Source organism: Peromyscus leucopus, chromosome 16_21 (assembly GCF_004664715.2).
Source record: "Peromyscus leucopus breed LL Stock chromosome 16_21, UCI_PerLeu_2.1, whole genome shotgun sequence".
NCBI lineage: Eukaryota > Metazoa > Chordata > Mammalia > Rodentia > Cricetidae > Peromyscus > Peromyscus leucopus.
The window spans coordinates 73053251-73076996 of record NC_051084.1 but is presented as its reverse complement, the minus strand read 5'-3'; the positions used below and the strand labels follow the sequence as shown (position 1 = coordinate 73076996).

General features: G+C 46.6%; 1 protein-coding gene across 2 annotated transcripts in view; it reads right to left on the bottom strand.

The window, feature by feature from the left end:
* The window catches only part of Rftn1 (raftlin, lipid raft linker 1), a 207292-nt gene that overhangs the window by 90025 nt on the left and 93521 nt on the right, over positions 1–23746 (bottom strand). For both annotated transcript variants that reach the window (XM_028882505.2, XM_037200117.1), the window contains exon 4: positions 11002–11110. In XM_028882505.2, coding sequence (XP_028738338.1) covers positions 11002–11110 — 109 coding nt within the window. The remainder of the gene's footprint in view (positions 1–11001; positions 11111–23746) is intronic.

The following is a 23746-nucleotide window of genomic DNA, read 5'->3' as shown; positions in this document are numbered from 1 at the left end:
CTCTCTCTCCGCTCGCTGCCGTGACTGGAGAGGTGAGCTCTCAGCTGTCCTGGCCACCTTGCCTGTCGGCTGCCACACATCCCCACCGTCACGGTGACAGATTCCTGTCCCTCTGGAACTGTAAGCCCAAATAAACCCTTCCTTTCGCAGGTCATGGCCTCTTACCACAGCAACAGAACGGTAATTAACTAACACACGTACTAAGTGGCAATGGAGAGTCAGAACACTCATTTAATAGTCTTTAATATTTTCATTTACCTCCAGCCCATGTGGTGTTCAGTGGAACTGTTTCCTAAACAAAATGTCTCCTTGATCCCGACCCTGTCAGGACTGGGTGTTCCCCCAAACACCTCTGCCTGTGGTGGTTCGGTTTCCCTAATAATCCTATCACTGTTCTGTGAAGATAAAAAAAAAAAAAAAATAGAGCTGGGGCCAGGACCCGGTGAGTGAGAGTGCTCTCATGGGGACCCGAGTTCAAATCCCCGCACCATATAAGCGCTGGCACAGCACTGCACATCTATAAGCCCAAGGCTTGGCGGGGGGCAGAGATGGGGAACTTTGGAGATGGCCGGTTCACTGGGAGACCCTGTCTGAAGTCAGGCTGAGGCAGAACGTGATAGAGCACAACACTCAGCGTCCTCCTCCAGGCTCCACACATGCAGGCGTGAATTACAGCACCCCTCCCGGGGGCTGTCAGCCTCTGAAGACATCGGCACACGATCCTCTTCGGGAAACCCTGACTCATTCTTGAAGTAGGAGTGCCACTGTGTCTTCCAGAAACACAACGCAGGCCTTCTTAAGTTTTTGAGGTGTGTTACAAATTATTACAAACAAGTTGAAATGTCTGTACACTGATTCCCAGTGCAACCAATTATAATCTCAGTAACAGGAAGAAAAAAAGAGTGGACATATGTGTATGCGCGCACACGGAAGGCAGAGACAGGTACACTGACTTCAAGGTCAGCCTCAGACCTTGGCTAAATGAGTAAACAGAGGAGGCCAGGAGAACGTGAGCAAAGACATGAAAGAAATGTAAGAGTCGGCCAAGTAGGTATCGGAGAGGGGCCATAAAAATGACCTCCCCTGGCAAGAGTAAGACAAATAGCAAGTAACTCTCACAGGCTGGCACAACTAACTGTGAGCAAGAAGGCATATACATAGTACACACACACACACACACACACACACACACACACACACACACACCAAAGCCTAAACAGACCTGGCTGGTTTCAGCCCAGAGATTCCAGAATCTGACCTCTCAGAGAGTGGCATGGGCTTTACCCACCAGACTTCCCAGCATCTCTCACAGCACAAGGGCTCTGTGCTACCTGAACTGCAGTCTCAAATCACTTGTTGGGAAGAACACGTTAATCAAAGAAAGCTTGAGTTTGTTTAATTTAATGAGTGGTTTGAGAGACAATACATATGAGAATACATTTAATAAAAGTTAGAAATTCCTACAGCATAAAATTCATAAAGCATCAAGTGGAGGCTAAACAGACCTTTCTCTTCAGCTAGCTTTTACAAAGAATAAATGCAAAGGACCCACTGTGACCTGGCGACGGCCAGGCACGGGCAGGCAGAGGATGCACAACAGAGGGCAGAGGTGCTGGTGTGGACCTGGAGGCGGCCTTGGCAAGGGCTCCAGCTGGCCATCCCGTTCTGCGTTGTCCTTTCTATGCGCTTCTTTGTGTGCAGTGTTTTGTTTGTCCATTTTGAACATAGTCCCCCTATTACCAAGGCTGGCCTGGGGATTCTCCAGCCTCAGCCTTGCGAGAGCAGGAAATGCAGGTGCACACCATGGCCAGCCCAGATCGTTTGTGCTGACTCCTCCACAGTTACACTATTCCACACACCCTTCCACAGTTACACTATTCCACACGCCCTTCCACAGTTACACTATTCCACACACTCCTCCACAGTTACACCATTCCACACCCTTCCACAGTTACACTATTCCACACACTCCTCCACAGTTACACTATTCCACACACTCCTCCACAGTTACACTATTCCACACACTCCTCCACAGTTACACTATTCCACACCCTTCCACAGTTACACTATTCCACACACTCCTCCACAGTTACACTATTCCACACACCCTTCCACAGTTACACTATTCCACACACTCCTCCACAGTTACACTATTCCACACACTCCTCCACAGTTACACTATTCCACACACTCCTCCACAGTTACACTATTCCACACACTCCTCCACAGTTACACTATTCCACACCCTTCCACAGTTACACTATTCCACACGCCCTTCCACAGTTACACTATTCCACACACTCCTCCACAGTTACACTATTCCACACCCTTCCACAGTTACACTATTCCACACACCCTTCCACAGTTACACTATTCCACACACTCCTCCACAGTTACACTATTCCATGAACTCTTCCACAGTTACACTATTCCACACACTCTTCCACAGTTACACTATTCCACACACTCCTCCACAGTTACACTATTCCACACACCCTTCCACAGTTACACTATTCCACACACTCCTCCACAGTTACACTATTCCACACTCTTCCACAGTTACACTATTCCACACACTCCTCCACAGTTACACTATTCCACACACCCTTCCACAGTTACACTAATCCACACACTCCTTCAGTTACACTATTCCACACACCCTTCCACAGTTACACTATTCCACACGCCCTTCCACAGTTACACTATTCCACACGCCCTTCCACAGTTACACTATTCCACACGCCCTTCCACAGTTACACTAATCCACACACTCCTCCACAGTTACACTATTCCACACACCCTTCCACAGTTACACTATTCCACACGCTCTTCCACAGTTACACTATTCCACACGCTCCTCCACAGTTACACTATTCCACACCCTTCCACAGTTACACTATTCCACACACTCCTCCACAGTTACACTATTCCACACGTCCTTCCACAGTTAAACTATTCCACACGTCCTTCCACAGTTACACTATTCCACACGCCCTTCCACAGTTACACTATTCCATGAACTCTTCCACAGTTACACTATTCCACACGCCCTTCCACAGTTACACTATTCCACACACTCCTCCACAGTTACACTATTCCATGAACTCTTCCACAGTTACACTATTCCACACGCCCTTCCACAGTTACACTATTCCATGAACTCTTCCACAGTTATATTGACTCAATAAAAGGGACTTTCCACTTTTTCTTATCTGTAAAGATCAACACAGAGCGCATGGTTCCTTATGGAGATTTTAAATTCATGTAAGAGCGGGTGAGGACAAACATCAGGCGAGTATTAAATGAATGTGCACATGTGACTTAGCCTGTCCCTGCTGCCACCGTCATGCGTGAACTGTAAAAATGACAGTTCCAATAATCTGGATGACAGTAAGCAAGATGAATGTGAAGCCTGAACTAGATGTCCCTGAAATCTCTTGGATTACAAAGTCACAAAACACAATGTTGCACTAAGGAGGCACAGAAAAAAACTGCATCGTGAAGTAAACATGGGAAAAACACTAGTTCCAAATTCATATAATTAGGTGTAGCTAGACTAATAACTAATATTAAGCAGACATGTAGTTGTTGAAAACGTATTCCTAAAAAGGCTATATGTTAAATGGGGTATGTTGGCACACACCTGTAATCGCAGTAGTTAGAAGGATGAGGCAGGAGGATGAAGAGTTTGAGGCCAGCCTAAACCACATACCAAGATCCTGTCTCAAAAAATTAGTTATGGGATGAGAGTTGGTTCCATGGCTTGCTGCACATGGATGAAGACCTAAGCTCAGTTCTTCTAAAGCTCTGTAAAAGCCAGGTATGGCAGTGTGTACCTATAATCCCAGTGCTGGTGTCTTAATCAGTGTTCTGCTGCTGCAAAGAGACACATGACCACGGCAACTCTTATAAAGGAAAACATTTAAAGGGGGTGGCTCACAGTTCAGAGGTTCAGTCCGTTATCATCATGGGGGGACATGGCAGTGTGTAGGCAGACATGGTCCTGGAGAAGTAGCTGAGAGTCCTACATCTTACAGGCAACAGGAGGTGGTCAGAGACACTGGGCAGTATCTTGAGCACATATGAGTCCTCCACGCCCATCTCCACAGTGACACACTTCCTCCAACAAAGCCACACCTCCTAAGAGTGCCATTCCCTTTGGGGGCCATTTTCTTTCACACACCACAGCTGGGGGAAAAGGAGACAGGAGGGCTCACAGGCTGGCTGGGCAGCCATTCTGGATGAAATGGTGTGCTCCTTGTTCAGTGAGCAACCTGTCCCAAGAAGTAAGGTGGAGCCATAGAGGGAGACATCTGATGTCTACCTCCAGCGTCCACGAGTGCACACCCAGACACTTGTGCCCACACCCTCAAGTTACATGTCAAAGGTGACCCCAAATCAATTCATTTTCATGAGGAAAAGCGTGAACTTTCTTCCTTCATTGTTGATCTGGATGTACATTCTCTGGCTGCTCTAAGCTTCCTCTCCTGTATGACAGACACTCAAAGCCACCAACAATCCATTGCAATTCACAGAGCAATGACAGATGTGGTCATGAGTACAAGGAGCTAAATTCTTAATATTTTAATTTTAATTTATTAATTTAATTTAGGTGATGTAGTAAAAAGTATTTTTCTGCTAAACACAGTATTTTGTGGGATATTTCATTTTTACTAAAAATTTAGCATTTAAACTGACATGAAATACGTAAGATATCAGATCCTGAAGAGTTCATTTGTTTAAAACAAAAGAATGTACAAGATCTCATTATTTGTTGGAAAGATAATATTTGGCAATACTGTTACATGAAATATATTACCAAAAGAATTTCACTTTTAACATTTATTGTGCATGTGAGTGTATGCACACACATGCTTACAACCATGGCCTGCGTATGAACTCCAAGGAACAATATGGGACCAAGAGATCAAACACATCCTCAAGCTTGGCAGCAAGCACCTTTACCCACTGAGCCAGCTTGCTGGCCCACACTTTGGAACAGGGCCATTAGGCACTGGTGGTTCAGCTGTCATTTCTATTGGGCGGACTAGCTGAGGAAGTGAACGCCATTGCTTGTCAGAGACCTGAGGGAGTGGTGGGCACCAAAGCTGGAAGAGCTGATGTATCTGAGGATCTGATTGGCAGCCACAGCTTGTACTGGGCACCTGCCACTCTTGACTGCCCAGCAGACACTAGGGCGTATGGCTCTGTGACACCAAGATGGCATCTGTTTGTTGTCTGGGTTGGTCCCAGTGACTCTGACCACTTCTCCCTGGCCTGCTATGCTCTCTCACCCCCCCCCACTCTCTTTCAGCCACAGCATCCCCAGTTAGACTGGAGATTCTGTGGGATGAGAGTGGACCCTGCCATCCAGCAGGCCCTCACAGACCTGCTCAACTCTGCACCATACCGAGGAAGAAAGCTAGATGAGGACTGGATCCCCCTTTTGGAGGAATGAGCAAGCTCATAACCTCCTCCCCTACTGTGGGTGCCAAGGGACTGCAATGACCTCTGGATAGAACAGGGAGGTCACAGCCAATAAAAATAGGAGGTCAGAGTCGCAGGGGAGGCTGGGTGGGAGAGGATTCCATTCTGGGATTCCATCTTTTTCTCTCCTCCCCCAAACTCCAAACCCTCCTTTTTTCCACCTTTTAAAAATGCCACAGATCTCATGGTTTGGGAACAACAGGGCACGCAGTCGGGGCGGGGAAGCCTTTCTAACAGATTCGCTTTTCACTCTGAGTCTTGTGCCAACTAAAGTCAGACTCGGGGTCTGGGGAGAAGCTGTGTGGTGAGGAGTACTGGCTGCTGGCATTTATTTTTGTTGTGTTTACTTTCTGTTGCTGTGATACACACCAAAAACAACTTGGGGAGGCACTGGTTCATTTGGCCTACATGTCCTGATTATAGTCAACTATTGAAGGATGTCAAGGCAGAACTCAACCCCAGGACCCACAGAAGAAATCTGCTTACTGGCTTGTGTCCTCTGGCTTGTTCAGCTACATTTTATACAGTCTGGGCCACCTGCCTAGGAATGGCAACTGCCAACCGTGGGCTGGGCCCCCCTGCATCACCGGACAACTAAGAAAATGCCTCACAGACGTGGCCACAGGCCAACCTGATCTAGAAAATTCCCCAATTGAGGCTCCCTCTTCCTGGGTCTCTCTAGGCTTGTGTCAAGTTGAGGAGGGAAATGGTAACAGATTCCCAGGCCTCACATCTGGCAGCCCACAAGAGACCAGACAGCCTCTCTGGCCACTGAGGGTACCTGCTTACACACAGTGTGCCTACATCTCCTCAGACACAAACACAAAAGAAATCTTTAAGAAAGTAAAGTTAGACTCTGACTCTGCTTGCAGGAGGGGCCTGAATATTCAACAAGCCCTTGGGAAGTAAATGCTGAGCCATCCTGTCACAGGCAAAGCGTCAGTCCTGGGGTTCTGTTCAGTGTTCCCCCACATCTTCAAAACTATCACATTTCCCCCTTAGCAGGCATCAGCAGTGGCCTTTGTCAAAGGTAGTTCAACGAACGTCTGATCATGTGTTCTCTTCCACTGGGCGAAGCCCAAGGACTGCCCTGGTCTCTCCCCGCCATCTTTCCTCATTCGGTGTAACACATGTCTAGTTCATGGAATGGTCCTGTAGGTCTCAGGCTCCATCATCTGGGAGTGAGTCTGAGGGCAAAGGTCACCTGAACAGGGAAAGGGAGTGTGGCCCCCTCTACAGACAGGGTGAGGGAGCTCTTACCAGGGAGGCTGGGCGTGGTGGCTTCACCCACCTAGCCACTCTCAAACCTATCCATCCACAAAACCAGACTTGTGAGGAAGGGAAGGAGCGAGAGAGAAGGAAGGACGAGACACTGGTTTCTCTTTTTCTCCTTGTGCTGCTGGGAACTGGGTTCAGGGTCTTGAATGTGCTAGGCAAAAAATGCTCTACCACTGAGACAGTCTCACAATGTAGCCCAGGCTAGACTGATTCTCCTGCCTTTGCCTCCTGGGTGCTGGGATTACAGTTCTCATCGCTGACACCCTACTGTTTTTGGTACTCCTGCTGAGGCTCCCTGTCGTTCCCAGCATCCTTACAGTCCCACACTCCCCCCCCCACCTGCCGCCCCTGCTGAACTGGCTAGAGCAAGACTTTTCCATGTGATCAACAAAAAGCCCTGCCCCACGAAGAAGAGACACCATTCTCTATATCTCTACCCCACACAGAGGACAGAACCTGGCCTTGGATCTTTGGTTCCCACGGGAACGGCATGGTCCCCCTTCCCCGCCCATCTCACCTGACAGAGCTTCACTGCACACCACTCCTGCCAAGACCTCCCCGCGTAACCCCGGTGCCTCTTTGCCTCAGAAAGGATAGATCTGGGCCCCATTCAGCAATCCCAGGTCTGGGCAAGGCCTTCGCCCTCCCAGCTCAGGGTCTTCTCAGAAGATCTGTTAGAAGTAGGTATCAGATGGCACATGAAGTGACCCTGAAAGGTTCAAAGAGCCTTCCACACTCACTTCTCATTTATACATGTGTGCCAGGGACACTCGTAGGACACTTGTGAACTACTGTTCACATAGGGTAAGAGGAAGCCGTGGCACTGGCTCCAGCCTCCTGCGTCATCATTTTAAAGCTGGGCCAGTATTTTGGGAGCAATAATGGTCCTGCTCCTCTGGCTTTCCCAAAAGGTCCCGAGAGGGTAAAGAGGTCTGAACATTCTTATGAATGAACATTCAGGCCCTTCGCTATAAGGCTTGGCCTCCTTCACTCTCCTCTGGGAACAGGATGTGCCAGAGGGCCTCACAGACAGCCCCCTGGACCCTAGGGACAACAGCCGAGGCCTTGCCCGCGGGGAATGCAGTGGACACTGTCACCCCCACAGCCTGCTTCGCCCACTTGGCTCTAGGCCCTGGAAGCAGTCTTGCTAAGCCGCCCCACACTCGAAGTTGAACTGCTCTGAGGTCCACAGTTAATAATTTACATACCGGCCAGCTGGCTGACGTCCTGCAGGATATGAGAGGGGAAATCGGAATGCGGGAACCCAGATTTAACCACACCATAAAGGCACTCAGAGAACGTCAGGGGGCCCATGGTGGGAAGGTTCCTCTCTGCACAGCTCTCCTGACCCCTATAGAAGGATCACTATGTGGAGGGGACATAAATTAGAGCGTCTTCAGCAAAGTCTACATGACACAGAGACTGTGACTTTATTTTCCCAATTGTCTAGTCCCCCTTCTGGTCACACTTTCTAGCCAAAGCTTCCACTAATTTAAAACATTTGGTGGGAAAATAATGTTGGGACATTGTTCTTAAGGGAGAAAATCTGCTTGGTTTGAATTCAACCCTAACATGCAGAGAAGAATATGAACTTACGTCACAAGGCAGGATAACGACAAACGGGCTAATTACCATCTTATCTGAAGACAAATCTACTTGGCACGAGCCATTATTTCACAGAAATGATGACCCAGACATAAAGTAATGACAGCCAGCCATGGGAGCCAGGGCATGCATGCCTTTATCTCAGCCTACCTGAATGGCAAAGAACAAGGAAACCAGTCCCCTTCCCCTAGCAGTCACTGACTGTCAAGAAGGCCCAGAATTCTTATTAAACATACAGAATGAGCAGGTGTCAACTACACCCAATTACTGAATGAGTGCCCAGACAGTGGCGCCTATACCCTCTCCTATAATGAGTGGGGAAAGCAATGCTGGGATAAGAGAAGTTAAAAGTTAACTAAGATATGGCTAACGTCCGCCAGGGCTTAGACCCTACACAGATGTTGCATCAAGAAAGCCCAGCAGCCAAGCAGCCCACAAAACAGAGTTCCGCTGCCTGAACATTGATGCAATGGGTCTACCACCCAGTGGTCTGGTCTGGTCAGGGACAAGGCACCTAGAACTAGTTTTCGGATGAGCACACTGGAGATTGCATACAGAGCCTCTCTTCCTCAGCTAGCCCAAGCACCAGAGCCGCAATCATATGTCATCAAATGATTTCAGCCTCTGGGATGGTCTTATCCAATTTTATTAGAGCATTATTTGCAAAGATGATGGTCCTGCTGATATACGCCACTTCCATGACCTAGAAAAACACTGTTCTTGCATCTATACATACGTAAATACAGACAAAGCCACCTCCATTTCTAAATAATCGCCTACACCACAGTCGAAAAACCCCCAGAATGCTAGTAAAATTAGCCGGCTCTGACGGGAAGCTCATCTGACTCCTGGTCCAGGGCTCCTGGCTCCTCCCACTGTGAGTGGTTAATCCCGGGGCCTGGGAGTCTGAACGCTCAACAAACATTGAAAGCAAAAGGAGGGGAGAAAACAGACGCCCCTCAACGGACCTGCTCCGGCCTTCTGCAGAATCCCTCACCATGTCTCCTGCAGCAGTCTCGGCTTTCCTATGCCCGCCCCGCTTCACGGGGCCTCTGTATATGATTATTTTGGTCCCAACTGCTCCCCTCTGCCTCGGTCTCTCACAGATGCTCGTCCCTGTGCTTGGAGACTCTGCGACCTGGACCAGCACGGCCATATCACCGCACACTGCCCCCCCACCTCAGCTCTCCACCCCTGTGCCACACAGGCAGCCTGTGGGTCAGCTCCGCTGCCCCCTCCTGGCAGTGTCTGTCCACTGTGCCCACCCATCGGTCAGCACCACCGTGAGTCTGTTCTGTGTCCCAAAACTGGTTCTATTCCTGGCTCAAAGTTGACAATCAACAAGATTTACTAGCAAGTTCAATAACTGGCTGTTGGGACCTGGGCAGGTCAATTACAGTCAAGTTCCTTGTGACATGTCAAAATGGGCTTCAGTGGTGCCATGAGATGATAAAGGCACTAAAATTCCTATTACCCAGTGATGTCCAAGCCGCCACAGTGTCACTGTAAAACACGTCACTCACTGGCCTACGGTGGTGTAAGCAAACTTACCATTTTTTTAACCAGTCACAAGAAAGTGCAGCTCCTGTAAGTGCACAAAAGTAAGACTCGTGACATAACTGTTACTGGCCCACATGTCTACTGTACCATGCTCTTTCATCTTTCATTTAGAAGGTACCATCTACCCTCCCTCTCTGTACACACACACACACACACACACACACACACACACACACACACACTAATATAAAACACAAGACAGCAAGATCTGTAACTCAGTTTGACAAAGTGCTTGCCTAAAATGACCAAGATTCTCAGTGCCACATAAACCAGACATGGTGACACAGACCCATAATCCCAGTACTCTGGAAACAAAGGCAAAGAGAATGAGAAGTTCAGGGCCATTCTTGGCTACATGGTGACTTTGAGGCTGGCTTAGACCACACAAACAAACCCAAACAAAACAGGCAGGCTATTCCAGGACCACCACAGTGCACTGGAATGTTGCATGACGGCCTCTGCATGTAGGTCAGGATCAGTACTCTCTGGATATTGCCCAGGGCTCATGGCAGTACATGGGAGACTACACACAGAGAACATACATGAGAGACTACATACAAGAGAACATGGTGCACATGAAGACAGAACTCAGCCCCGTCTAGAGTGCAGACATTCCTTCTGTTGCAAACGCCATGTAGAATTCAAATAGTGCCTGTGACCACCTCCAACACAGAACAAGTTCAACGCCAAGCACAAGTCTTGGTGGTAGGCAGTCCCTGTAGGTAGGGAGTGTCACCTGGTACAACAGCATGCCTGTCACCTCAGGACTCTGGCCTGCTCGAAGGCCAGGAAAGAACAGGGCTTGTAGCAACACAGACCTCCCAGGACAAGGGGGAGGTGGCATCTGGGAGTCAGGCCCTTTGAGGGTTTGAGTGTATCTCAGGCCTACAAGACAAGACACAAGGTCGCCTCAGCCCAGGCAGAAGAGCCATAGTGTTCCAGAGTCCCCCCAGCTGTCCTCTGTGATGTGGCCGGCCCATCGCCCTGCTCTCCAGGCCGTCCACTCCAGGCCGCTCCACACTCAGGAGACTGCTCTGTTTCTCGGTTTCTCTTACTTCATTGTGGTCTTACCTTCTTAATGAACTCCGGGACGAGCTTCTGGTCTGCCAGGTGTTCTGAGGAGGAGCAGTAATCCAATTCCAAGATGTAGTCTTCATTGTGAAGCTCGGTCTTCTGAGACCTGAAGAGAGAATCAAAGAGTGAAATTCTACAGTCTTCCTTTATAAAACGAACCTAATCACCGGCTAATGAAGCCCCCAAATCTTTCCTGAATGTAACTGACAAAATAACACTGTTGAAAGACAATTTATGGTAAATAACTGCACACGCATGTACACACACACACACACACACACATGCACACACATGCACTCTCTCTCACACACACATGCACACACATGTGCATGTGTGCTCACGTGCATACATATGTATGTATCTCCATGCATCTGAAAGATCTCCAAGAAAGTTGAGCATGTTTTCAGCACTTGGGAAGTTAACCCTGGAGGACTGAGACTTTGCAGCCAGCCTGGAATCTCAAAGAAAGGACAGAGAGAGGAAGGGGGACCAGGAAGAAGGAGAGGAGAGGAGGATGAAGGGGACCATGAGGGAGAGAGGAAAAGAAGGATCAGCTTCAGTCGGTCTCTGAATGAGACATTATAGAACGGCAGGTGTGACAATGTGGCATATTCAGTAGACCACACACAGACCTGTGCATGGCATGGGCTCTAGGTAACATGCATCCATTGGTTTCCATTGGCAAGAGACACACATAGCCAATCACTGTGGTGGCCTCTGGGGAACAGGGACTTGGGGCAGCAGTGTGAGCATGATTAAAGGTGATGCTAGCTGTAACTCTGAAGCTTCCATTTTTAATGAAGAAAACAATATTCATATATGACCTTGAAAATTAATTTGTAAGGCCTTTAAAGGGTTCAACTCCTACAGAGGAGAAGCTGGCAAAAATCTACCAAAATGAACGATAAAGCAAAGACAGTCTGTGTTGGGCCAGTGAGTGGCTGAGAGGGTAACCATGTGCTGCCAGCTGCCATGCCTGATGGCTTGGCATCCCTGAGACCCACATGGCAGAAGAAGGAAACAGACTACCACGGGCTGTCTTCTGATTTCTACATATGTATACAAGAGCATGCACACACACACACACACACACATACATACACACATACACACACACACACACACACACACACACACACACGTAATAAAAACTGTGAGCAGAAGTTCTGGAGAAGCAGAGTATAATGAAGGGTGGTCAGAGGTCTTGGGTCCTGGCATGACTACAGAGGTTTGCCAGCACGCCCGGTTCACCCCACCGACTGACTGACTGACGGCTGAGTGGCCCCCTCCCTTACAGACCAACTCTGACACTGCACACAGCTGGGTCATCAGAAGAAGCGTGAGCAAATGGCCACCAGAGAGGAAGTCCACAGCCATCTCTCTGTGGACTTCCGTGTGGCAACGGCAAGGGCCTGGAGAGCCCTTGGAAGCTGCAGGTGCCAGAAGTGGAGGGAGTTTTCTAGGCCCAGCAGGCCTGAGGTGGGTACCATGAATGATCAACACAGGATGTTGTCTATCCTAGGTGGCTGGTCACAGGGCTCCTACCACATGCCCAGACACTGCACCAGCTGAGGAGAGAGGTGGCCCTCCTGGGCACAATGAAGAGGCCTAGCCATAAAATCCCTGAAGTGCACTCTTTAAACACACACACACAGACACCCCTCAAATACCACACACACTTACACTATCACATACCATATATGCACACATCCCACACACTCAAACACTACACACATATCACACACACATCCCATACACCACACACACACACACACATACACACACACACACACTTACACTATCACATACCATATATGCACACATCCCACACACTCAAACACTACACACATATCACACACACATCCCATACACCACACACACACACACACACACACACACACACACACTACAAATAGTATAGTACATGTGAATACATATTTGTTATGATAGTGTAAAAATGAATCTCCAAGGTTTCCACGTACAGTGAAAAGCAATTTATGCTTCTATTAACCATCTGGGTATGATTTACATAAAATTTAAAAGAGAAAAAAATTAAAGAGGAGTTGGTATTCCCCAGGTGTGAGACTGTGGCTCATTAAGCAAACTTCAACAGGTTATTTTTATTTTTCTGTTTCCTGTAGCATATCCTTTCTGAGGTAGCATAGTCTTTGAGACATCAAAGAATAAGCTGACTCCAAATTAGTCCATCTGGAATACACTAATTCTAATAATTAACTGGCTCAGAACCCAGCCTTCTTGTTTCAACGCTTGGTCAGAGAGTTAGTCATGTTCTTGCTTCTCCCCCTAGAAAAACCATGGCAGAAGGCTCCAGACCTTTGAACGAGATTTGGTCAGGACGTACTGTCGTACGCGACATCTCAACTGGCAAAACTGAGATGGCGAGGAGAGCCCCGAGAGAAGCCTGAGGAACGGCCCTGAGCTCAATCCAAGACCCTTGTAAAAATCCAGGCCTGGCAGGGGACACAGGTGAACCCCTGGCCGGCCATCCTGCCTAGCCTAATCATCATTGAACTCCAGGTCCCAGTGAGAGGAGGCCTATGCCAAAAAGCAAGATAGACAGTACTTTGAACAACACCTAATGTTGACCTCATGTGTGTACGTGTGTGTGTGCGCACACACGTGAGTACATGCTGCTGTGAGTCACCAAGTGTGTCATCACAGAGCACAAAAACCATTTCAGTCCCCAAAGAGGAAGACATGGGAACAGCCTTTTCAGGAAAGGCCTCTCAGAGGACAGGCCTAGGTCCAGTAAGGCAGCTGAGAGCACAGAGACAGATGACAGCAGGTATACGGTGACCCTGGAAACAGGGGTAGAGAAGTGGACAGCTCCTAGTAAGAGCCTCCCAGAGCCAGGTTCTGGTAAGGGAACAGGTATTTGCTACAGTCAGCTGCTAAGGAAGAAGGCCATGCCATTGTGTGACCTTAGAATGGGACGTGGGAACATCAACTTCCCTGAGCTCAGATGACATTACTTCTGTAACGGATGAAGAGATGTGGATTTAAACAAAGGAAAACAGAGGGTCACAACATGGTCCTTTAGGGATGGGGGAAACTGACTAGCAGAAAAAAAAAAAAAAAAAAAACCTCTCTGGTTGTCTTGTTTGTGAATTAACAGTACGTACTTCAAAGCCTGCAGAGGATTGGGGTGCACTACAACATGCCCTTATTATCCTCCACCCCAAGCTTCACAAAGCTCATGGGCTGAGGAATCTAGAGCTAGCTGGAAAGGTGTCACATTCACATAAGCCGTGAGATACTGTCCCCAAACTTCTTAGGCCTCGGTGCTTTCTGGCAGGTAGGGGAGTGGTGAGTATCTGTCTATGGGAGAATCCGTGGGGACAGGATAATACAGACCTCCCAGCAGAGCACACAGAGCCTTAATCAAAAGCACAGAGGCAGTCCTTGAAGGGCACTGAACACAGATGTGACGTGGCGTGATCATTTTAAAAGGATCCTTCCCTTCCAGCTTCAGGGGCAGCTGGGAGACTGTCTCCGTGGTCCAGACAACAGATCAGATGCTGGTATTCCAAGAGGGGCAGCTATGGGGAGAAGTGATGGGTTCTGTTTTCGAGGCAGAATCTTCATGGTATCCCAGAGACAGGTTGTAGGGCACCAAAGGAAGGAAGCAGACGAGAAGACGCCAAGAATCACTGTCTCTGCAGCTAGGGGAACGGATGGAATTGCCACAGTCATGATGGGGAATGGTTCGGTTGGCACAGGTTTGGCAGGGCAAGAGAAACGGACAATTCAGCTTCATCTATGTTAAATGTGGCATGTCCAGCTGACATCCATGTAGACATATCTGTTACACAGCTGAAAATACATTCAAATCTGAGGTGGGGCTGTAACTCAGTAGACTGCCTGCCTAGCGTTCGCAAAGCCCTCGGCTTCATCCCCCCCACCGCTGCGTGAACCAGGCATGATCCACACCTGAACTCCCAGCACTCAGGAGGTGGAGGTAGGAAAACAGATGTTCAAGGCCATACTCAACTATGTTACACATTCATGGACAGCCTGGGCTACACAAGGCTCTGTCTCGAAAAGAAAAGGAAGAGAGGGAGGGGGAGGGAAGGAGAGAGGGGGAAGGGAGGGAGGGAGTACACAGTCTCAAGTCAGGAGGCTGGAGATGTAATGTAAAGATCACTGGCATCCACACGGTATTTAAAGCCTGGGGCCAGCTGAGCTCCTCCCAAACCCTCAAGTCTCTTCATTCACTCTAAGAACTCAGAGAGGCAAGGGGGAGATGATGGCAATTCTAAGGCAGCAGCCATCTGAGGAGACGGGTTTCCGGAAGTCACTTAAGGAAGCTTGTCGCTGGGGATGGTAGAAGCTACCCTGCCAATGGCTTACATGAGCAAGCTCATCTTCTTCTCGCTAATTTGCATATTCTTTTGAAATCCCAAGAGGGATCCATCCTAGGAAACAGGTCTGAAGGCATCTGTGTGCCTTAATATCTGAGCATTCTGTGAAGCTGGCCGACTGTCAGGTTACTCAGCCGGCTCACTTCAGGATACCCGAGGTCCTCTGGAGAAAATACCATGCTTCTGAGTTGCTTCCTAGAAGCAACCCTGGGGAAATTGAAGGGAGTGCTCTGGTCTCTCACTGCATGGGCCTCCCCTGTGTTTGTGGCACTGGACAGGCTAAGCTCAGCCATTCCAAAGGAGTCACCATGGCCTGGGAATGACCCTCTCTAAGCCATTAAAAATGCACACTTCTAAGAAATCCTGCCACCACATGTTGTATTAAACATTTGAAATGATTTCAGGCAAAATAGTGAATCCCTGAACTTCCTAACTTGTGAGCTGAGCTCATTTGGGTCTTTGGGGGCAGATTTAATTTAAAGCTACTTTAAAAACATTAAAAATTATCAACCATTCCTTCAAGTAAAAAGCACATGGCAGAGAATTATGACACAGTGACTTTTAAGTAATAAACACATAACAGATTTCACTTTGGTCTAAGTCATGGAAGACATAACCTAAGTCATTTCAAAGTTTAGGTGACTCTCCTTTCTTAAGCTAGGAGGCAGAGCTAAAATTTCAGTCAAAAGAAGAACGAGAGGTGGTGTGGCCAGCTCCTCAGCAGGGAGGGTCATTTTTTGCTCTTTTTAGAAATAATTGTAAGAAGCAGAGACAAGAACCAACTTAGATTGGGGCACTTCTCCAGCCAGATAAAAAGTTACTAAATGTCAGTTGTCAAAAACAAATTCTTAACTCTGGGAAACAGGAAGAGAGGTTAAGACCCACCCAGCCCAGCCAATCCTATTTTTTTTTCCTCTTCCAAAACAACACCAGGTTCAATGAGAATGACCAGAATAGCTGTTTTTGTTTTTAAAAAATAGTAGGGAAAGAACTGAGCCAGCTGTAAGTCTGTATGCTGGTTGGCCGTCTGTCAACTTGACACAAGCTAGGATCATCTTAAGGAGGGAACCTCAACTGAGAAAAAGCCTCCAGCAGATCGGCCTGCAGGCAGCATGGCCATGGCCGGGACATTTTCTTGATTAATGATTGAGGTGGGAGCACTCAGCCAGCTGAGGGAAGTGTGCCACCCACGGGTTTGTGGGCTGGGACTGTATAAGAAACAGGCTGAGTAAGCAACATGTGATTGGTGGCACCAAGTCAAATGCTGCCCTTAAGGAGTCTGAAGGGTGGAGGGATGGATCACAGTTGAGAGCATTCCTGCTTCCGTAGGAGACCTGGGTTTAGTCCCAGCACCCACATCTGGATGGCTCAGTAGTTGAGGGCATCCCTGCTCCTTATAAACCATGATGTTCCTATGGTGTTTCCAGAATAATCAGGAAAAGGGATTTTCTACGATTTGTATGCTCTATCTTCACAAAACAAACAGATGGACAACAATGAAATGAGAGTGCTGGAGTCCAAAGTTTCCCCAAATTCTGAAGGGTTAAAAATGCCTGAGAGGGAAAAATGGAAAAAAAGGGAGAAATCCCTGTGGATCTTTACTGAATGCAGCTACTATAATACAGATTATCAGCAGAGCTCAGGAGGAAGAGAAAAGGAGGACGAGCCTGCCAGCCACTGCCCCTTCCGATTCTGCCTCCCTCCACCCCCCATCTCCCCACCCCCACCCCACCCCCGCACTTCCAGGCCTCTGCCACCACCTTACTCAAAAAGGGTTTGCGATCTATAGGAACATTCTGGAAATGATGACACTGTCACCACATACTCTCAAGGAGCTGTGTGCTGCCCAGTGGGTGCCTGTTACAGGGGAACATCAACTTACTACACCGTTACTTATATTAGAGACAATCTTGTCACATCCTGTCTCAGCTTACAGTCAAGATAAACCACCACCCAACACCTAACACAAGGCCTTTCTGTTCGCCGTGAAGGCCAAATGTAAAGGAAGGTCCTTTCTGTTAGTGCTCTGGGCTACAGGAAGAGGAAAACAGCCATAGGAAGAGCCCTGCTCTCTTGGACTCCTGCAGACTCTCATGAAACACGCACACCAATCATAGAAAAAGCTAATATTCATAATGATGCATAATTAACAACATTTTTATCAGGAACAGAACACTGAGTAAAATCAAATATTCCTGACATTTGCTGGTTCAGAAAAAGTCCCACATCTACACACAGAAATAACAAGGATAGCTACCCATGAGTGGTTCTCGAGCGTTGTATGGGCCACAGCCAGCCGAGTGACAGGAAGTCTCGGTTTGCACACAGTTACAGGTTTCAAGTTCAAGTCTGCTGCTATTTCTGCTCCTCTAGTTCCTACCTGCACTCTGCCTGCCTGGGATGGGGCATAGGACTTCCATGCTCTACATCCACAGCATCCAATGACGTCACCACAGAAATGTGTCCAGCATGACTCAAGAGAGTGAGGCTTCCATTTTAAAGTTTCCCATCAGCTCCAGGGCTGGAGGGATGGCTCAGGTGTTAAGAGCACTTGTTGCTCTTGCAGAGGACCTGGGTTCCCAATTCCCAACACTTACATGGTAGCTTTCAGCCTTCCACAACCCCAGTTCCAGGGGATCCAGCACCTTCCTCTGGACTCCACAGGCCCGGCATATAAATGTAGAGTACACACACACACACACACACACACACACACACACACACACGGAGGCTGAACACTCATACACATAAAGATACATTGTTTTCTAAAATTAAGCTTTGATTCACACGTGTCCGTGTTACGAAGACACAGCTTACTTAGCTCTGTCCTTACACTTGAATGTACCCAGAGCCCATTTGGAATCTCCTAAAATGCAGATTCTGATTCTACATCAGAGCAGGGGACCTGAGAACCTGAAATTTCTCAGGCACTCCCAGGAGATGGTAACATACTGGTCCATGAACCACATTTGAGCAGCAAACGTCTTCCTCAGGAACCATGAGTCTAAACTGGGGCTTCCTTTGGGTTCACTGTCTACATGATTTTACCCACATCTCCCTCTACGGAAAAGCTTGTGTGACTACACTAATGTCTCATGTATGCCATAAAGCACACAAACAAGTTGTCAGAACACTGAGAAGATGAGAAACAAGCAGATGAGCATCATCCTTGGATGACCACCGGAAGCCTGGATTATTAGAAGCTGGCATCTCAAGGCAGAAAGGTCTACTTGAAATGAGACTCCTTTTGTTAAATATAACCAAAGGCCATGTATGTTTCAAATCGTCTTTTTGGTAACTGCAAGTTTCTTCAAGTTAGATCTCAATAGATCCAGCAATTTAACCTCACTCTGTGCCCAACAAAGTTCTTCTGAACAGTAAGAGCGGAGGTAGTTATTTCTAGTGTGTCTGGGGATGGGTGGTGTGAGCAGTACTGTTATCCTGAGTCTGAAATCACTTCACAGGGTTTCTAAAGACCTGTACATTCTATGAGTTATCAGGCATTTTAATACCTATGTATCACTGTACTTTGCTCATTTTTACCCCATACTCCTCCATTCCCCCATCTATTTCCCCACTTCCTCCTGCTGGTCCCTTTACTCTCTCTCTCTCTCTCTCTCTCTCTCTCTCTCTCTCTCTCTCTCTCTCTCTCTCTCACACACACACACACACACACACACACACAACTGACATACATACATATATACACACATACATACACACGCATTCTTTACACAAGAGAAAACACAAAGGAGCCGGACAGATGGCTCAGTGGTTAAGAGTATGTACTGCTCTTGTAGAGGATCAAAGTTCAGGTCCCAACATCCACATCAGATACAACTCCAGCTTCAGGGACTCTAACACCTCTATCCTACACACCCATACACAAATAAAGATACAAGCAGGTACCCACACTTATGCACCCATACACAAATACATATACACGCAGGTACCCACACCTATGCACCCATACACAATTAGATACACATAGGTAACCACACCTATGAAACCACACACAAATACAGATACACACACAATTAAACTGTTGCTATTAATTATACATTTTAATAAAATACATGTTTTATAAAAAGAGAAAATGAGATATTTTGTCTTCCTTCCCTCCCTTTACTATAAAAAGCTACTTTAGTTAAAATGTAAATAATTCACAAATCCACTTTGTTGAGGTCTTAGCCGATCTTCTCTGAACTGAGCCATTTCCAGAGACCCTTCCTGCTCCATACAGGATAGGCAGGTAGCCTCTGACATGCACACCAAGCCAGGACACCTTCAACCTAAATATTACTCAAATATTAGTGGTTAGTGACTTCATTTCTCTCCTAAAGTTTCACTGAAAATAACTGTAAGAAACAGTCTCCATTCTCCCATTGTTCTGGGTGTGTCTCTTCCATACACGTCACTAACTACTAACCCAGCACAGTACACAGACTTCTCAAAATGACTTCAAAGTTCTAAGCAATTTACTTCTAACAATAATATTGAACCCTGTGTTCTTGAAAATACAAGGTGAAAATTAATCTCAAATTACTATGTTAATGTAATTACAGTTTCAACAGGTTTTACGGTGAACTGTAGAAAATTACTTTAGGCTTCATACAGAAAAATAAATGTATAAAAGTGACCATGATCCTGAAGGATGGTTTTCTTATTACCATACACACTACAAATTTATTGTAATAATTTATATGATATAGGGGTTGGGGACATAAGTCAGTTGGTACAGCATGTGTTTAGCAAGTGTGAGGCCCTCAGTCTGATCCCCAGCAAAGGAAAAAAGACAATGCAAAACCCAATAAATAAAGCAAAAAAACCAAAGAATCATAGAGCTAGAAAGATGGCTCAGGGGTTACGAGAACTTGCTGCTCGTTCAGAGGACGTGAGTTCAGTTTCCAGCACTCCAGTTCCCAGTACTCATGTTGGGGAGCTCACAGCCACCTGGAGCCAGTTCCAAGGAATCTGACGCCCTCTTCTGGCCTACACACACACATACACACACACACACACACACACACACACACACACACACACACACCTAAACATGAATCTTTTTTAAAAATCAGGAACAAATTAAGGCATATATGGAAAGCCTAGTCATAATAAACATGCCATTTCATTTGGTGGCAAAATCAGGTTAGTATAATAAATGTTTTTGGCAACATTGGCTTCCTAGGAAAGAGTAAAGTTAGAGGCCTGCCTTGCACACTAACTCTCATTCAGACAGTCTCGACTGGAAGCAGTTTTCCTCATTGGTAGACGTTTGGCCGTGCCAGGAGGCATTTGTGATTTCCACAAGTACGAGATGGGAAAGTGATCACTAGTATGTAAGTACCGAGAAGGTGCAGGGAGGTACTCTTCACAGGCTTCACCCAGGCTTCAAAAATAAAGACAGTCGGCATCATCATGCAATGTGCAAGGACTCCATAATAGGTAAACTGCTATTGTGATAATTGCCAAAGACGGTTAAGTCATATCAAGAAGCTCCTCCAAACACATGGGTGTTCTTTACTAGGCAAATAGGTTTTTCTTTTCTAGTAAGGTCTAGGTTAATGGGCACAGCAACTGGGGGAGTTGAGCAATATTGGGTTTAAGAACGACCACACCAAGGACATGGGTATGTTGTCAACTTCCCTCTGCAGAGATGATCTCACCTCCTCTCTAAAAGAAGGCTGCCGCTTCAGAAGCCACAGAAGGCACCTCACGAACACATTTTCATTTTGAGAGAGTGGAGAGAAAATGATGTACTTGTGGCCTCAGAACAATCTCCTGCAGAAAGTGACCAGATCCTGGCAGCCAGAAAAATAGAGCATCATAGAGCTCCACAGAGTCTGTATCCATAGTTCTGTGTGCGTACCAGCCTGGGGACGAGTGTGACCTCTGCTCTTGCAGCCCCTCCACAGAGACAAATGATGCTATAAACCGGGGAGGGTTCCCGAAATGCTCTGACACACCCAGAAGCTCCAGGGCCTGTGAGGCCAAAAGGAGGTGTATTTCTACACCAGGAGTCTTAGGTGCTCCCCGCACGGCCTCCACCCACGTCACTTCAGTTCTACAAGGAATTAGTAGGTGCTGCTTCACTTTTCTGGAATATAAAGTGGGAAGTTGGTAATTAGAGAAAATGATAGTGTCTTTCTGCTAGAAATGGTGTAAGTATGAAACCTCAGCTGAACACATAACAATGTCTTCAACCAATACTACAACAAAAACAACCATCATGAGGACATCGTGAGAATTAATTAGGATACTTAATACATACAGGAATGCAGCAGAGGACTCGCAGACTCAGAAACAGGTGCTGTATGAATACGAGTTCCTAATTTGGATTTTAAGTCTTTGTAGCAGTGTTAAGTTCCAGCTTATGGTGGTTGAATAGGAAGCAAATGAAATGATGAACCTCACTAGATCATATTTATAGCATTTATGTCTATGTAAAAAAATGGTTTTATCTTTCAACCATTGAAAGTATTATCGAAAACACTTGCACAGATTAGAGAGATAATCATTACATCAAGATCTACAGAACATGGAAACACTAATAATGTCCTCATATGCGTCTGAAAGTTATTTCTCACCTGCATCTTACTGTACTCTTATTGAAAATGTAAAATTTAATTAGTACTGGTGTTTTCTAGGTCATACCGCTGGTAATGTCCACCCGACTGGCAAGGAGGAGGAAAGATTCAGGAAAAAAAATATGCCAGGAAGATTAAAAGTAAGACCATCTGAATTCTTATATTTAGTACAGATAAGACATATAAATCCCCAAATCTAACACTTTAATAGAATTATCTGCAGCTGAATTGCCTGTTCTGTATGCATACAGCCTTCAGAATGATGTCTCAGTATCCCCACCTCCACCCCCCGGACCCATTACGATGCCACAGAATAAATCTTCCTCCTAGAGACTCCATTGTTTGAAGAGTGCATGCCTGTGTAGGAAGAGGCCTTATTTTATTTAACAGCAAACACAGATACTTCAGGGTACTGTGGTATTCATATATATTTTAACATCAACAGGAAACTCAAAGAAATGCAGCACTTGCTGTGTCTGTGAGGAAGCTACCTGCCTACTGTCCTCTGCCGTTCTGGAATACTTGTGGGGAAAGACTGGAAACCACTCGAATGTTAATTTGACAAAAATAAAAATAACAAATATTGGGAAAGACACAGGCGATCAGAGCCAGCTCAGGGACCAGGGGAAATGAGTCTCCACACATACCAAGCACGTCTCTTCTATTTTCTCTACTTGGACAAAGGCCGCCACTTCGGAGCAAGAGAATGAAAAAGTGAGGCAAGATGTTTAGGAGTGTGGATTGGAAAAAATTCTTTCCCCTGGAGAATATGGCTTGATGCTGGCATATTAGGGAAAGTGCAAACACAATAATTAACAAGGGATCCTGTGACTTCAACACACCAGAAAGGGTGTCGGCCCCTGAGGGAACCGGGAAATAAGAAGAATAAATTAGAGTAGGCTGGGTGACACTGAACAGCTCCTGGGGGTCGTGAAGGGGCAATGGAGAGTTAATCAGGTCTGACACACACCTTGGGGAGCTGGGGAAGCAGTGGGCACCCTTCCTATTTCTGAATCCACAATAATGAACTCCACACTGAACAGACAGCTGCTTAGTTATTCTCTGCTCAGATTCAAGCAGCAAGCTTCTGGTCTACCTTTCTGGGCGTCTCTGCTCTCTGGAAACAAGCCTGCTGCTGGGGCTCCCCATCACAGTAACACATGTCAATCACCCACAAGTCCACTGTTCCTCCTTCTTCCCTGTGTGATTCCAACAATCAGCTAGCTCCAGGCTGATGCCCAGCATTAAGTGTGAACATTTTCTAGGGCACACTTCGTAGGTGATTTCACCCTCTGTGTATTTCCCTTAATTATGAAGCCTCTTTCTAGAAGTCCTATAATTTTCCCAAGAGTTAAAGTAATTGGTAAAAATTAGAGATGAAGAGATATGAGTCTACTTAAAGGGGACACTTGCAACTATAATTTTTTAAAATAATTTTCCTTTTAGTTCCAATATAATTCTGCACTTTTCCAATTTTGCCCTTTTCAAATGCCAAAGAAAATGTTCCTGTTATCTTGTGGGCCATAAAAAAGGCAACGTAATGCATTCATGCTTCACTTAAGGTCCACAAAGAGTTCCCTTCCACTGAAGGGCATCCTTTAGATGTTTCTTTTAAAAGAGAGAAAAATAACATACAAACACTCTTGTGGCAAATCACTGTTATTCTTGCCCATGAAAGGTGTGTGTGTGTGTGTATGTGTGTGTGTGTGTGTGTACAAGTGTATATTCCATTATTTTCAGTCCATGCTGTCTGGCTTTATATCAAGATGTCAT